Source organism: Bombyx mandarina, chromosome 28, assembly GCF_030267445.1.
Source record: "Bombyx mandarina strain Sakado chromosome 28, ASM3026744v2".
NCBI lineage: Eukaryota > Metazoa > Arthropoda > Insecta > Lepidoptera > Bombycidae > Bombyx > Bombyx mandarina.
The window spans coordinates 497455-515514 of NC_143233.1; the positions used below are offsets into that span (position 1 = coordinate 497455).

At 36.6% G+C, this 18060-nt stretch overlaps 1 protein-coding gene and 3 non-coding genes across 10 annotated transcripts in view; all 4 read left to right on the plus strand.

The window, feature by feature from the left end:
• Positions 1-18060, plus strand: part of nahoda (DOMON-like domain-containing protein nahoda) — a 70758-nt gene that overhangs the window by 34634 nt on the left and 18064 nt on the right. For 5 of the 7 annotated variants that reach the window (XR_016325544.1, XM_028183554.2, XM_089739040.1 and 2 more), the window contains exons 2-8: positions 7533-7779; positions 13460-13530; positions 13859-13956; positions 14448-14581; positions 15978-16199; positions 17256-17399; positions 17963-18040. Coding sequence is in view for 6 of the 7 variants with exons in the window: in XM_028183554.2 (XP_028039355.2) it covers positions 7632-7779; positions 13460-13530; positions 13859-13956; positions 14448-14581; positions 15978-16199; positions 17256-17399; positions 17963-18040 (895 nt within the window). In the remaining variant the exon portion in view is untranslated. Of the gene's footprint in view, positions 1-1948; positions 2051-7532; positions 7780-13459; positions 13531-13858; positions 13957-14447; positions 14582-15977; positions 16200-17255; positions 17400-17962; positions 18041-18060 lie in introns of those variants that run through there. The other 2 variants (XM_089739039.1, XM_089739038.1) reach the window with 1 other exon arrangement.
• TRNAS-CGA (transfer RNA serine (anticodon CGA)) lies at positions 10597-10678 on the plus strand. Its single transcript has one exon. It is a non-coding gene; the product is annotated as a tRNA-Ser (tRNA).
• On the plus strand, positions 12843-12915 carry TRNAR-UCG (transfer RNA arginine (anticodon UCG)). The gene has a single exon. It is a non-coding gene; the product is annotated as a tRNA-Arg (tRNA).
• On the plus strand, positions 13565-13637 carry TRNAK-CUU (transfer RNA lysine (anticodon CUU)). Its single transcript has one exon. It is a non-coding gene; the product is annotated as a tRNA-Lys (tRNA).

Sequence of the window (18060 nt, forward strand, 5' to 3'; positions counted from 1 at the left end):
GATTCATTAATTCAGTGCAGCCATCATTAATATTATAGCGATTCTGCGAAGCACTGCACTAGGGCTTAAGTTGGAGCCCCCTCGCTCACTCCTTCGGTGAATTTAGTATGACGCCTAGAAGTCATTAGACTAGGTTTGAAGTCTAAAGTATAAGACGTCCGGTGCATTCGTATGTAGCGATACACCGGTGTTCGAATCCCGCAGGCGGGTACCAATTTTTCTAATGAAATACGTACTTAACAAATGTTCACGATTGACTTCCACGGTCAAGGAATAACATCGTGTAATAAAAATCAAATCCGCCAAATTTAAATTTCCGTAATTACTGGTGGTAGGACGTCTTGTGAGTCCGCACGGGTAGGTACCACCACCCCGCCTATTTCTGCCGTGAAGCAGTAATGCGTTTCGTTTTGAAGGGTGGGGCAGCCGTTGTAACAACACTGAGACTTTAGAACTTATATCTCAAGGTGGGTGGCGGATTTATATTGTAGATGTCTATGGGCTTCAGTAACCACTTAACACCAGGCGGGCTGTGAGCTCGTCCACCCATGTAAGCAATAAAAAAAAATCGCCTGTAAGATGTTCCAGTTATTTAGCCCGCAAATAATATTAACTTTTAAACACATACCTACCTATGTACATATCAAGTTTTCACTGTTTTTGAAAGCGATGTCCATTGCGAAGGCGCGTGTACGTGTGTGCCATAGATTATAACATCGTGTATAGTAATCGGCAAACTTCGTGAGCAAATGACCTTGACTGCGCAGAACCGAATTTTAGATCACTTTGGTGGTGAGGGTGAGGCGCGACGGCAGGGGAAATCGTATCGAGCGCGTTATTGGTAGATCAGTCGAACCCTGCGTCCCGCACTGCGCCCTCATTCCGCTTGCTCCCAAAAGTACGCTTGCGTACAGTGGAAAGTCTATCGTTATTAATCGTTAAGTTATTTGTTATAATTGCTTGTGGACTTTGTTGCCATTGCTATTTGTTGAGTGTTTGTTGATTTTTTATAAAACATACACTATGCCGTGACAAACTGGTGTAGTACTTAAAAGAAAGGGTAGAAAATTTGTGTACGACGTATATTGCTTCTTTATAAAACATGGGAAGAATGATATGGAAAAATTAAAACAGACTTCGGAAGCAACAAAAACATCAGTGAGTACTGTTAGGTGCATTATTAACGAAGCTAAAGGCTCTGGCTTGCTCGCCGTGTTTCGGACTCCGGGTAAGAAAAGATCAGGGAAGAAGAAAGTTACCGGAATGGATAGTTTCGTTCAATCTGTAATAAAAAGATGTAATCATAATAACTACATAACAAGCAGCGAAACTCCGTACCGTAGAAAGGCTTCGAAAATTTTAAAGAAGATATAAATTTTAATGGCTCGGAATTAAGCTTACGACGGATTATGAAAGAGCTAGGCTTCAGATGGAAAAAAAGAACAGAAAATAATCGGAAGCTGGTAAATGAAAAAAGTAACATTCGATTACTACGAATCGAATATCTTCAAAAAATAATTAATTATAGACAAAAAAGAAGACCGAATCGACCGAGTTGTAAACTACGCCGATGAGCCCTATGTCGACTCATCACGATGATAGCGACTCGGGTGATGAAAACAGTGATGATGATGATGGTCAAGATTATGATAACGAAAAAAAAATTACAAATACCAGCTTCGCTTCAACTGAACCAAGACCTGGCAACAGCTCTAGTTTTGACTTAATAGAAGGAATATCTATTTTACCCCAAGATTAAATTATTACAATTATTAACCTATATGTTTTGTTGATGTTCTAATAAATATATAAATAAATACATATGTTGATTTTAATAATTTAATAGCATTATGACGCAGAGTAAGTAATGTTTTTGCACGTGAGTGTACCATGCGCAAACTTACCCCCACTACGTCGACAAATGCTCAAGAAGTTTGCCGGTTATTTTAGTCAGTCACAGAGCGAGCTGGAATTCATCACGGTTTGTTGACTTTTTAAAAACGAAAGTGCGTCTGTGTAAATAAAATTAAGGTGAAATTCACGCATTACGGTAATGAATTCAACTTACTGTCTTACCAATTATTTTTTAGTGGCGTAAGACGAGAGGAAGATTTTCATTTTGTCGGTCAGCTGAGCGGTAATCCATTCTGTGAATATTCTTTAATATTATTGTAATTTTTGTGGTAGTTAGATAAGTTTCTTTCTACAGTTTTTGTAGCGCGAGCGTTAGTAGAGGAAAATCTGACAGTACAAAATACAGTGTGCTTAGTGCGAGTTTTTTAACGTTCTCGATAGCGTAAAAGTTAACCCAATTTTGTATGCAGTTGGAACAGCGCTCCTAGCGGCAAACGTACGCAAACGATCCTATTCCATACAAATATGAGCCAACTTTTACGCTATCGAGTACATAAGCATACAGTACTAAACACAGTTTTTTTGTGCGCGTTGGCTATTTGATAGCCCGTGTCGAAAACAATTCTATAGTTAAACATAATATGTATGAAAAATTAAAACCAGTTTAAATAAAGAATTGTGATGTAAGAAAGAAAGAAAGAAATCATTTATTCGCCAAGCATAGTGAAAATGAGTTATTACATATAAAGTTAAAAGCAGCGTGTATGCTTTGTCATTATTTGACATACGAAATAATTAAAGAATTAAATGCGTAATTAAAGACTACTTCAGAAACTAAGAGTTTAGTTTAAATTATAATACTTTTAACGAATAATATATACATTTCGGATATATAAGATACACATATTTTCGGATTCGATTCGGATATATAAGATGCATATATATAAGATATACATTTCGGATCGTGGCGTATAAAATAAATCTATCCCACTCTTGCACTTTTTTAAAATCTTCTGTATTAATTTAATTAAAAATTTCCTGACACCTCAACCTTTTTCTTTTCTCTTTCTTACCGTTATCTCTCGCTCACATCTCAACGCTCCGTTTCACTCTTTTCAAACGTTCCTTTTTTTTGTTTTTTAAGATATTTTATAACCTGGTTACTAAGACCTTTAGGTCAAGTCTTATATTAATTTATATCCTTATTTTTATGAAAAATGATAATATGGAGTGAAATGAACTGAAATGAAGATGATTAATTTGAGACATTAATCAACTGGGAAGAAATTAAATTAAATGAGATGAGATGATATGAGATGAAATCTAATCTCAGTAAAATGGTGGTCATTTACTGAGATTTTTTCAGTGGACTTTTTGGAGGATCCAGAGAAGCTACGACCAGAGGTTTTGTTTCATTTTCCCACATTTGTGCACAGATATTAGACAGTTAATAAACCACCGTTATTACACATTCAAACCTGAGGAAACACTACATAAACAAAATGAAACAAATCACATAAATTCACTCCTCGCGTTCCCGCCAAAAAGTCCCATACGTTCCGTTCTTACTAATCCTACCGTAGATAATACACTTAATATTTGATCATAGATACATATACGCAGACTTTCAGTTCACTTAATGCGTATGCATTAGTTAACTAAACAAAATAAATATTGAACAAGATTGACCAATAAACATTAAATAAATTTACGTTAGTAAAATAAAATAGTATTTATTAATATGAAATATAATTATTAATTACCTAGTTGCGTAAAAGAGAACATCTCTCTTACGCCATTCCGTATCGATTCGTTTCGGAACATCGATTACGACACGCGATTACAATCGAGAGGAATCGAATAACAATATAAAATCGATTTTTTATAGCGGTAATTATCTGTTTCTCTGTTTCACTGTTTTTAATGGCTCAATATCACTGATATTATAGTCTTTAGCGCAATAATTTGCAGTTTTCGTTTACCATTTCATTGATCTGATGTTTCCGTCTGGCTATAAATTAGGAGAAATTAAAAAAGTCTTTTGTCGTCCGGTTCTATGAAAACCGTAAAATTTTCAAAAACGTCGTAACCTCACCAAATATGGATAAAACACAAAAAATCAATTAAAAAAACATTTACACACACTACCATGTATTTGACATACGCATTTATACTTTATTATTATTATTAAAGCCTGTGGTCAAGTTGCGAATAGATTAATATTGTCTGCCTTTAAATTATTTGTCCATAGTGTAGCGTTGGCGAAATCTATGATTAAAGAACATTGATTAATAAAGTAATGGTTACTTAGAAATGTGACAATAGAACCATAATAATAATATATTCAAACTTATAATTTCAATTAATTATGGTCGAATTTAAATCACGGGGCGACCACAACAAACCAGTGAAAGCAGGTGTAGGTAATATTCGTCTTTATTAGTCAATAACGAATCTATTCCACAATACAAACTTCACGGACAAATGCAAATAAAAAAACATATTATTTCAATCAACCTAAGGCAATACATACGTTAAATCTGAAATCTAATGCAGTCACTGTATCCTCTCCTATCATGATATAAGGTTCATTATTCTAACGCGCCAAGATATCTTGAAACTTTGTATTTCATTACGTAAACTTTAACGCTATGAAAATAAATAGGCTCTATTAGCATTGATTTAAGAGTTAAAATATTTAGATCTTTTCACAGATGAGACTATCCTTTATTATTGATCAGGTGAAGAATAGCATTGGATAAGCTTGTGATCGAATAGAACATCAACAAGTGAATTGTCGAGTGTTCTTAAAGAAAAAGCACTTAAGGTTGAGAATCGTTTGACAACCTGCAAATGTGATTAGCGCATTTATTTATATTGTTTTTATCCGTGAGCATGACAATTTTTGCTTGATGAATAATTGAGGAAATTCAATCGAGGAAGTGTTTTTCAAGGAAAATTGTTAATGAATTTAGTAAACTAATATATAACGTGGTTACAGTCGTTGACTCTTATTTTTTATTTAGATTCTATTTATAGTAAAAGTGACTTTAGAAATTTGTAGTCAAGGCTTCGATCAATAATACTACTAGATTCGCGATTAGCGCTTCAAAAACGGCCCGAAAAATAAGACCACAAATAAATTTGTGGTCTTATTTCAAATTAGTATGGTCCAATCATAGCCAACACTAAGACGTCAAAACGTTGCAATGCGCGTTCAAAAACTGAGTAAAAAACCACCGTAACACCAAGGTTTTGGAAGGAATATCTTTTTTTGGTAAATTTATATTATTAAGTGTTTTTCATAAAATAATAAACACAATTATATTGTAAATAAAACACAATTTACGAATATTGTAATTGTTTGGCCAATGTTTGCAACAAGGCACCAACTATTGTAACAAACATCACCAATTCTTGAACAGGGAATGCATAGAGTAGTTTTGTTATTTTATAATGTTATTTTTGTTTGTAGATTTCCTAGTAGCCCCTTGTCGCTGTACACAATGGATATATATTGTCGCGAAAGAAAGAGGAGAAGAAATATAGAACCCTTATAAAAATTCTAGAATTGTTCAATGGTGGTGGCAAATCAATGCAAAAAAGTATTAAAAAAACTTTATATGTATGTGTAAATATTTTAAGCGTATATGCTGAAAAGGATTTGTTTTCTGGGGGAAACGAACACAGCCATAAAATAAGCCTAAATTAAACTGATTATAGACAAATTCATTGATATAAGATTACATTATATTTGTAAAAAAGAAACCGCTCATATAAAAATGACTTCTAAAAGACAGCTTTATAAGAAACTGAATCTGTTTAAAGGTAATTAAACCTACATTATTGTTTTAATTACTTCTGTATAAAGAATACGTGGAAAACATGTATCGTGTTTCCTTTCATATTTTTTTTACTTTATTCAATTTTATTTTTTATCACCTATTTGTTGTAATAGCGGCAATGTAAAATATTATCTACTACTTTTTTGAATCGGTCAAAAATACTTGCGACCATACAAAACAAACCTAAAACAAATATGTATATTCTGCAACTCTATGTCTTTCAATACTTACTGTGTTCTGAGCATTGAAATGTAATACCAAGAACTACATCTAGTTCCACAATACAATAAGCACGAAATTTTAAACAAATATTTTTAACCTTATAAATTAGGCTTTAAGTATCATTTTAGAATAAATATTTTTGTACTGATGTCTTTTTATGTTCAAGTGACATTTTAAATTTATTCTATAATATTCTTTTTCTGACGAAAGGACCTAAATACATATATTTTGCAATGGTAATTAAACTTTATGTTTAAGTATTAAGAATTAGAATAAACTGAAGTCGTTAACATTATTAAACTTTTTTCTAAGAAATGAAGATGTTTTCGTGTCTGCAAACGTGGCCACTGGAGCGTCTTATTTTTGTTCCTGATCTTTAATCTAGTACTATTATTGATCGAAGAGTCAAGGGGTAAAAAAAATTAAAGCTTTGTTAGGGTTCGGCGAATGCTGTTGGAAAAGTTAGCGGAATCGTCATGAATTTATTAAGATGAAGTTATTTGTTAAGTGATTTTTTTTATTGTAGGCAGACGAGCACACGGCCCGCCTGATAGTGAGTGGTTACCGTCGCCCATGGACTTCAGCAATGCCAGGGGCAGAGCCAAGCCGCTGCCTACCGAAAATATAACAAATAATACAACAAATAATTCAGAGATTTTTTTTAATTTATTGCTTAGATGGTTGGACGAGCTCACAGCCCACTTGGTGTTAAGTGGTTACTGGAGCCCATAGACATCTACAACGTAAATGCGCCACCCACCTCTTTTGATATAAGTTCTAAGGTCTCAAGTATAGTTACAAATATAATTCGGTCGTAAATCAAAGTTGGCTTCCTAACCAGCCGGAGACTTAACATATCTACCATATCCTAGTTCAAAACGCTCCGTTGCACACAATGTGAGTCCCACTCAAACAATACGCATACAAAAGATTAGCTGCTTCCTTTTTTATTTAGATTATTATCATGCGTTGTAATTTACCAAAACAAAACCCAGAACGATCATCAATAAACACCCATAAATGTCCAGGGTCGTGGTCTATCCCAGTTGATTAGATTAAGTTAGATTTTCACAGTGCGCTTCCAGAGATCTTTTTTGCCACATACCATCCGGCTTTGGAATGAACTTCCCTACACGGTCTTTCCCGAGCTCTATGACATATCCTTCTTCAAACGAGACTTGTGGAGAGTACTTACTTAACGGTGGCATTGCTGAAGTCCATGGGCGACGGTAATCGCCCACCATTAGGTGGGCCGTAAGCTCGTCTATCTACATCAGCAATAAAAAAAGAAAAGATAAGATTTTCGACCTTTGTTTCCAGAAGGACATAGCTCTCGGTGAATACTGAGAATGTACTTAAACAAACTAGAATTCTCTACGCGAACTAATTACTAATTTACATAAGTTTAAGTATGCACGTGTAGATATCGAATACCCGAACAAAGCATATAAGCATGTTCATCAGATGAATGTTTATCCGATATAGAAATCGAACCCGCGGTCAGCAGTTAGGGCGCTAACCACCGCGCTGCTCAAGTCAGTCATAAGTCCATCCATACGTGTAAATATAAAACAAAACTTATTAATACCCTAATATATTTTATTGTTTCAGATTTTAACTGAAAAAGGAATACGAAGAGAAAGAAAAAAACGGCGGCTTTTAATCAAACAAAATGGCGGACTGAAATAACTGTCAGTTGAAGAATTAAAGATGGCGTGCAAATTGGTGTTACTGTTGTGTTTTAGCGGCGTAGCGGTTGTGTTAGGACACGTCGCGCTCACGTACCCGCCGGCAAGGAAATACGATCTAGATTTCTTGGATAATTCCCGAACGAAGCCGCCATGTGGAATGCCGAGAGGTGAGTTTAAAAACACAGCGTTCAAACAGGTTTTGGATATTAATGACTAAACGACAGACCATAGAAAATAGAATTGTAAACACAGGGCTATTAATATTATTAACTAGCGACCCGCCCTCGCTTCGCTTCGGAAACATTAAATTTTATTATTGATAGGCGAGTCTCGCCATGTTGCGCGCGGTAACATAACAGTAATTAATAACTGCGGGTGACGTCGCGGGGCGAAGCTAGTCTAAAAAAAGTAGCCTAAGTTACTCCTTATATCATCAGCTACCTATTAGTGAAAGTCTCATCAAAATCGGTCCAGCCGTTCCAGAGATTAGCTGGAACAAACAGACAGACAGACAAAAATTGTAAAAAATGTTATTTTGGCGTATGTACCGTATATATATTCATATGGATGTAGTAAAAAGCAGTTATTTCAATATTACAAACAGACACTCTAATATTATTTATATGTATAGATTAATATTATTTGCATAGCTTTAATATGCAATGTGCGTATGTTGAGAGCGTGAAGAATGCAGTTTGTGTTAAATTATAGGTAACTAATCGTCTGAAGCGAGACCCCAAATAAAACGATAAAAGTGCACAGGAATAAATCCACACTCATATAATCTTCTATCTTCTATAAACATATATAAAAATGAATTGCTGTTCGTTAGTCTCGCTAAAACTCGAGAACGGCTGGACCGATTTGGCTAATTTTGGTCTTGAATTATTTGTCGAAGTCCAGAGAAGGTTTAAAAGGTAGATAAATATAAACATTAAATAAAGTTTAGATCTTTTATTTATCGATTGCGGCACTACGAAGTCTGCCGGGTCAGCTAGTATGTGCTAAAAATAGATGTAGTTTGAGATATTTTATTTTTAAGTGCATATCCTTGGAAATGTCTACCTACCCGAGAAATATCTCCCTAGTGTAACTCCAACACTGACCTTTATTTAGGAATTTTAATATGTTCTTCTGGAACATTCCCGCAAGCAGTTTTAGACTAAAATGGCTATAATCTAAATGTCAAGGACAAAATAACCACATTCAGACATCCACGGACAATTTTGGAAGACGGAATTTCGTATGAACTGATATGTATATATCAATTCATATGAAATTCCGAAAAATTACGAAGGAAAATCTTTTCTTATCTCTTTAACTATAATCTTTAATCTAGTTATCCAAATCCTGAGGTAACTATTAAATTGAAACTCGTATTCTAGACGCTCAGGCTGTATTCATGTATTCACTTTTAAAGTAATCCTAAAGGATTCGCGACTGAAAGACTTATTTAGTAGTGTCCTTTTACAGTTTCTATCGTTTTCCTCGTGGTCACGGATGACTGGTCAGGGAGAGGGACTATTGAACAGTAAATTAATATAGTTTTTATGTCAAGTTTTCTGCCCAATCGCGAGGGTCACAGGCAGTGGCGGATTAAAGGTCCAGAGCGCCCTAGGCAATCGCTTTATCGGCGCCCCTGTACCGGCCATAAATGGCCATCACAATACTATAAATTTTAACTAGTTGTTTTTGCAATTACGATGACGTTGTATCATCAAACCCTAGACTTTAGTAGACCAAGACCCTTGTACTTACGCTAATGCGCGAATGAAATATGACGTTATAATTGTGAAGAAATCAAGAGGGGTGACAGAAGACTTAGATTATAGATCAGCATGTAGTTCTTAATCGTCGATATGTTATTTTCTTTATTTATTAAAAAATTCTGAGCACGCGCGCCCCTTATAATTACGCGCCCCTAGGCACGTGCCTAGTTTGCCTTACGGATAATCCGCCTCTGGTCATAGTTATGGTGCAAAGTGGGGAAGCACGGCGTCAGGGGGCGCTGGCTTCGGCACTTTCATATGTGCTTTTTTCATACCTATTCGCTGGTAAACTAAGAGCTATTCCAGTTACGCCCGGATGGTTAGGTGAGCTCACGGGCTCAAACTGAGAGAATTTGCTAACACTGGCCCTAGCAAGAGCAGTACTTCGCAGAATCTACCATCCGTGCGTGCCTATTCCATTTAGAAGCGCTCTAGGATAATGATTGAACACGGACGCTACATGCTACAGACGCCTTTAGTGAGGATAGACCTGAAAATCCAAATAGTACTGTACAACTCGGTTACTTTATCTCTGGACCTGGCGAAAGGGAAACAGGGAGGGGCTTCACATTCCAGCAAGGTCCAGAGATATTGTAACCGAGCTGTAATTGCTAATTGTTGTTCAGTATCTTCTTGTGTTTTATGTATCGAAAAATTAGTATCTGGTTGTCAACTTGCGAAGGTGATTATTTTTAATAATTGACACATAAATTCCATAAAGATATTGGATTTATGTGAGCGTACGAATAAATTATGAATTCGTAGATGTGAGCCGTGTATCGAATTCTTAACTGCACTAAAATATTGATGCAGTAACTTATATGCTCTTAACGTTCAACCCCGCACATCTCTATATATAAAAGAAAGTCGTGTTAGTTACACTATTTATAACTCAAGAATGGCTGAACTGATTTGGCTGAAAATTGGTGAGGAGGTAGCTTAGAACCAGGAGAAGGACATAGGATACTTTTTATCACATTCCCGTGGGACGTGACATAAAACGTGGTATAACAAAACGCAACTGACAGCTAAACGTAATATATTCTATGGTTAAATAAAGTAGAATTTTGAAGTTGACGTGTTTAAAACAAAATGCGTGGCGGAACAAAGTTCGCCGGGTCTGCTAGACTGCTAGTATTATTATAATGATGGAAATAAATGAGAAATTAATATTATAAATTGTAATGATCGGTAATTTCGATTACGACACTACGCGCAGTCGTGGCCGAGTGGTTAAGGCGTCTGACTCGAAATCAGATTCCCTCTGGGAGCGTAGGTTCGAATCCTACCGGCTGCGAGCAGTTTTTGGCATTGCTATTGCATTTTTTACAACATTTAATTTCACTACTTTTTGTCAATGTGTCAATAGAAGTACGTAAATTCATAAGCACGTCGACTTTATTTTTTAAATTAACTTTAATTTGGAATTATGACTTCAATAAACAATATTATTCATTTAGTGTACACTTTTTGTTGTAATACTCACTTCGCTCGGGAAAAACAGTGCATATTTCCGTGCAAAGCGGTGCACAAAAAACACTTTTAAAAATTAAACCACTAATCGGAATTGTTTAGTATAAACTCAGCTTTATCTTAGTTGAAATGCAAAAGATGATTAACCAATTTAATTTAGTAATAATATCTAGAAAAATACCTGAAAAAATTGATTATTTAAAGATATTTTTAAAAGCGTTGCAATAGTTTGACTGTGTTTTAGGTAAATACAGAAGCTAGTCATATATATAGGTAATTTAATATAAAATTTTATGAAGTACGATTCCGTGCATTGCTTTCTTGTAATTACTTTTTTACGCGGCTTTGATCATCAACATCTCTTGCCGTGATGATGTCGAAAAATCTTCCAAAATCATTGTCATATTTCAGCCAATTTACATAAAACCATAGTCAATTACCTTCCACAGGAATCACTCCGTCCAGACGAAACCGTATGAAAATCCGCTCCTTTTGTGTTTATCTTTTAAATTCTTTAGACAGACAGCCATTCGTCTCACTACACTTTGTTTTATTACGTATTTATTTATTATACGTATTTGTAGTGATTATTATGATTAAAACAACGATACTAATAGGGATGATGTGTATTATTGACGTTCTTCCACAGTGGTCGGTCATGGGTGGGGTGGATTGCATGGTACAGACTACCATCTAGTGCTTCCCTTACTAGATTTGACCATCTAGATCAGCGATTCTCAACCACTGTTCCGCGGCACTTTTGTGTGCCGCCTAATTCCAAAAGTGTGCCGCCAAATTTTGCGTTAATGTAATAATGTTAATATTATTAAATTATATCATTTTAAAAGAAAAATATATTAAACATGAAATTAAATTAATTTAAATCCACAAAAAAAAAATATGGTATATTTTAGTTTATTTCGTATATTTAAATTTTTTGATAAACTATTTAAGCAGTGTGTTGTGGTAAGTAAATAATTTCTATCTTTTTTTTTTATGTGCCGCCAAATTTTGAAATCGTTTAATATGTGCCGCAACAAAAAAAAGGTTGAGAATCACTGATCTAGATGAACGTTACGTGTAGTCGCGATCCTCAGGAGTGAGGGAACGATATAGATAGATAGATAGTATTATTGACAATAAACATCTAAATCTTTTGTTTGCGGTAAAATGTTCTCATCCAATCTATATTTGATTGGACGTTCGTGAACTCGTGTTGATTCACAAACCTTTGACAACATTCCAGAGCTTTCCATTGGGGTCATTTTTGATTTCATTATGATGTATTCACATCTAATGCAGAAGAGCTCACGCCTGGTAAGTTAGTAATTTCTCATAGATGCTCATAGACACGTCATACCCAGTTTGAAGGGTAAGATAAATAATTCTGCCAACCGTTTTAGTGAGAAAGCGCCTAATTTGCCAATTGTCGGTTCTTTACGTCACTGTTCAGATAAAGCGTGAATAAATTTAAATAATTAAAACCTTGAATGTAATGAAATAAGCGTGGAATTTGAACAAAGATACTGTATACCAGAAAACTGTATACTAAGTGTTTGAAGTTAGTGGAGGAACATATCCAATCCTGTGGCCCGAATAGCCGATCTTCTCAGTGGGTCGCGTTTCCGATCCGGTGGTAGATTCTGCGAAGCACTGCTCTTGCTAGGGTCAGTGTTAGCAACACTCCCGGTTTGAGCCCCGTGAGCTCACCTACTCGTCAAGGAGAAGCTTAAATAACCTTTCAAGGCTATTAACATAGGTAGGAAAAAATATTTGGAGGAATTCACGTTATGTAAGATGATTACGATTTTAGTGTAGTTTGAGCTGTACTAAGTGGGGGAAAAATAAAACCGATTCAGAGATTTCCTTAATGTAATTTTGAATCGTCATAAATGTATTAAGCGCCGTCTCTTTCTATAAAACGTTGAGATCAACAAAACTTGTGTTAATTCTATAGTATGTTTAAATGTTAGTGACTCTCAATCTAAGACCGTGTGGCCTAATGGATAAGGCGTCGGACTTCGGATCCGAAGATTGCAGGTTCGAGTCCTGTCACGGTCGGCTTTATCCTTATTTTTTGCCTTTTAAATTATTTCGAGGCAATGAAAAAATGTTAATTTGGTTTTTATAGCAATTCCTTGGTTTATCAGTTTGCTAATTTATTAAATAAGGAGCTTTCATTGAATTCGGCATGTGTATTAGTATCTTACATAGACATTCTTGGATGAATCGTTCTATGGTGATGTATAACCCACTATAAAAATATTTTTTATACATATGGTAAATTAATTCAAATTCCTTAGTACCTAAACTGAATAATTTTAACTTTTTCAAGATACAACGCCATCTAATTTTGATTAAGAAAACATCTAAAGTTGAACGTTGTTTGTCACTAAATTGCATTGTTCAGACCTCAGAATGGAATTAATTCAATAGACTACATACTAATGTGGAAAACAAATACATACGTATTCCTGTTTTACTTAAAAAATACTGTTGCCTTTTATTAAGATTATCAATATATCCAATCCAATATTATCCACTTTCAAACTTACATCTACTTGCAACTTTTTGTTAGAACTCAGAAAAACTATATTTGTTTCAGGAAGTATAAAAACTTCATTTTTGGCGGGATCAACTTTTACAGTTCATTGGCATTTGGCGTATGCTCATCGAGTAAGTATTTTATATTTTCGACACATTACTCCAAGCCCGGCTAGCTCAGTCGGTAGAGCATGAGACTCTTAATCTCAGGGTCGTGGGTTCGAGCCCCACGTTGGGCGCACTCTTTTTGTATTTTTTTAAGAACATAGACTCAAAAAACAGTAGAATTGGCTTTGAAAAGTTGACGTTTCTAATCTATACAAATTAGATGATTCCCAGTATGTGATGTACAGTACCATCAAAACTTCGGAGTCTTACTCTGGTCTCTAGAAAAACAATCATAATGGGAAACACGTCGACGGCTCATATATAAATAAGCCTTTGCCATTGTAATTTCCAGGGCGGTTTTAGCTTGAGGATACTGGATGAGCTGGAGAGGCCTCTGTTGGATTTGACACCTCGCGCTGGCGGCGTCGAGTTTGTTAGAGATGATTCTACGTAAGTAGTCCGACACAAAACAATGTATACCACACTAGATCCCTCTAATTCATTGTAAATTCCGATGGAACGTATTTCGAGTCTAAGGATTTTTACTGGTGGTAGGACCTCTTGTGAGTCCGCACGGTACCACCGCCCTGCCTATTTCTGGCGTGAAGCTGTAGTGCGTTTCGGTCTGAAGGGTGAGATGGGTGAACGAGCTCAAAGCCCACCTGGTGTTAAGTGGTTACTGGAGCCCATAGACATTTACAACGTAAATGCCGACACCCACCTTGTACCAACCACTTAACAAATAAGACGTCCGACGTACTATACTGGTATACCAACCCCACAGGCAGTACCACCAGACCTTGACCTTGATTCACCGTTAAAGCAATAAAAAAAGGTATAATTGTCTTGTTAGCCAGGTGCAAATATTTCCACACAACTCCTAAAATAAAGAAGAACGTCTGCTTTAACTGTAAAGATCTATTGCAATAACTGTGTTTCAGGGCTCAGAAATATGAAGTGAGACTGCCTAGCGACTTCACGTGCGTGAACTGCACGCTTCAGCTACAGCGGGAGGCCGGCGAGTGGGGAGCCAACTACAGGTTCTGGTCGTGTGCCGACATCGACATCGTCCAGCGTGAGTTTTATGATTGATGGTTTCATAAGGACAGGTGGGCGAGCAAGGGCTCAGCCAGGAGGGGTGGGATTAGCTAACAGTTATCCGAGCGCCTCCAAGGGAGACTTACTGGTGGTAGGACCTCTTGTGAGTCCGCGCCGGTAAGCACCACCGCCCTTCCTATTTCTGCCGTGAAGCAGTAATGCGTTTCGGTTTGAAGGGTGGGGCAGCCGTTGTAAATATACTGAGATCTTAGAACTTATATCTCAACGTGGGTGGCGCATTTACGTTGTAGATGTCCATGGGCTCCAGTAACCACTTAACATCAGGTGGGCTGTGAGCTCGTCTAACCAAATAAGCAATAAAAAAAATGCTGCTTCGCGAATGAATCTACTACCGGATCGGACTCGCGACCCGCTGAGAAGATCCGGCGAGAAACTCAGCGGGTGACGTTTGGGTTAGGTTGCACGACGAACTCTTTGCCGAGCTTGACGAGTACGGTTACCGGGGTCCCTATTCCTAGTGTTAGAGCGGTAGGCGCCTAATGCAAGGGTTATTGGATCTTTCCAGCGTGAGTACTTCCCACATAAATAAATACCTACTAGCTGACTCGGCAAACGTTGTTTTACCATATACATTATTTCTAGGAAATATATATATTTTTGGGTGAACCACCCTTAACGTTCAGGGGTATGAAAATGGACGTTGACCCGATATACATAATAATATATGCAAATAAATTTTCATGAGAATCGGTTGAGCCGAGGGGGAGTGAGCGAAGAAATGGTATATGATAGAAGAGTATGGAAGGAGAAAACATGCTGTGCCGACCCCAGGTGACTGGGAGAAGGGCAGGATAATGATGATGATGATGATGAATCGGTCGAGCCATTTCGCTTAGACGCGCTAATACATTATTTCATTTCTATTATCTATATACGACATTTATCTTTGTAATTAAAGGTCCGTTTTATTTGCTATTAGCATCAACAGTTTGATGTTTTTAATTGAATTACAATTAAGTTAACTTCATTCAGACACATGAACTAGTTTTTTTGTTATGATATTTTAAACTTTAAATGGCTCTCCTGTAAAGTTGGAAATGTCGCTTAAACCAAATAGCCTTTTATTTCTCGATATGTATTAAGGGTTGACACGAACTGTTCCGGTCATCGTTCTCGTCGAACCCGTCGCTTGTGACGAAGGGCTCGACTAGTAAATTAACCTATAGCCCATTGAGGTTCTCGACGGATCTTCTGTGGGTCGCGTTTCCGATCCGGTGGTAGATTCTGCGAAGCACTGCTCTCACTAGGGCCAACTAGCAACATCTCCGGTTTGAGCCCTGTGAGCTTACTTACACGTCAAGGAGAAGCTGAAATAGCCTCTCAAAGTTATCAGCACTGTTGATTGTGTGCAGGCAAGCAGTTCCAGGAGACGTGCTCCGGACACGGGTTCCACATCCTGGGCCGCTGCAAGTGCCACAAGGCGCACAGCGGCGCGCGCTGCCAGTTCGCCGACGAGTGCGCGGAGGACGCCGACTGCGGCCTGCGCGGGGCCTGTCTGCGGCTCGACTCCACCGCCGCGCCCCACAGGATGTGCTACTGCCCCTACGGCTTCTACGGGAAGGGGTGCAACAAGAGTGAGCCTAATTACTAGAGGTCGGAGTAGGTAGATTGATTTAAGGTCGTTGACGTCAAACGTAGAGGATAATATGGATATGCCTCCAAAATACCGGAACTTCATATTTATTGTGACATTTGTTCCGCAATTTTGAAAATAGCATGAATCTGTGTTTAAGGTGAAAAACGTTTTAATAATATTAATCTACGCTACCAGTGCTAGCTCATGGTGAAAGAAATCAGTATTTTATTTTATACAAAAACACCTTGGCATAGTTACACCGTATTTTGTCCCTTTCTGTTGAATTAGAAATGATGCTTGTCAGTATGAGACTAAACTTAGACAGGGCTTTTTGTTACTTTATCTCATAAATATAGAAATTGTATCCGATGAGGATTAATAATATTTTTTTTCAATTAAAAAAAATAATCTTTGTGGATAAAATGGCATGTCCATATTATAATATCTTGACGCAAGTATATAAAATCAATCTACCTACTCCGACTACTGCTAATTACTCATCCTTTTTACGCTTTACGCTTTTATTAGCTTCAGACGTATGTATGTTAGTATGTAACGGAATCTTTGAACATGATTTTGACCCCCTACAAAACGCCGAATTAACTCGAAATTTGGACTTATTAAGGACCGATGGCAATACAAAATTTAAAAAAAAATAAAAAAAAGTTGAAAAAATTTAAATTCAACTAAAAAATGAAAAATAAATAATAGTTCATAAAAAACTAACAAAATACGCTTTTATAGAAAATCCAACTAAAAATGAGAAAATAAATTTTAATAAATTTGAATTTAAAATAGTGTAAGAAAAAGTGATTTTATTGTAAAGAAAGCGTGGGGTGCTTTTGAAATAAATAAAAAACCTGCAAATATGATTAATATTAAAAATATTACATGTTAAACCTTTAAAACACTCTCCTGTAAAATTAGTAAGTTCTGAGATTGTAGTTTTAATGCGCGAAGACGATATGTAATTTATGTTCAAGCACACATCTACACGTGCTTATCGTGGTTCCTATACCATGACGACACTGAACACGTGCTTTCCGGTTTCTAGAAGCGCCGTGGAAAGACAAGAACGTCAACCTGGAGCTATACAGTAAGAAGGAACTGTCGAAAGAATTCAATCTCTACTGGAGGATACTGAAACACGAGGCAGAGATAGAGTTCGTCATGGTGGTTAACGGGACTTCTTACGCGGGTAAGGAGTCGCACTGCGCTTGTCCTGGTGAAGCTGGAAAGGCCTTCGGGCCACCAGTGATCCTTCCTTCATAAAAAAAGTCACACTGCAATCAGTGTACTTAGTGCGAGTTCTTTTACGTAATCGATAGCGTAAAAGTTTACGTACGTTTGCCGAAAGGGGCGCTGTTCCAACTTCATACAAATTTGAGTTAACTTTTACGCTATCGAGAACGTTAAAAAACTCGCACTAAGCACACCTACCGCTTGACAATTTTCTTTGTTGTTTTAAACGCGTCAATGAACAAGCTTCATTTAATCATCATTCGAAATAATCAGCTAATTAAACGAAAACAAAATGAAAATATATAGAGGTGTTTTTTTCTTTCAGTTTTTGGGTAAATCCGAAGAAAACCACGAAGCACTATTTCGTTAATGCGTTTAAAACACATTTTGTCAGTGTATTTAGTGTAAAATCTCTATTATGAAATCTGTGGAATTACCCGATTTTTTTGAAAAAATCGAAAAATTTCGTATCAATTATACTCAGTAATTACTCACATATGTATTTGCATATTTATTCAGGTTTGGGTTGGCGGCCGAGCGGCTTAACGAAGCAGTGCAAGAATTTCCCAGTCCTAGGACCACCCAGTGACGAGAAACGTAAGTCGAAATTATGCCTT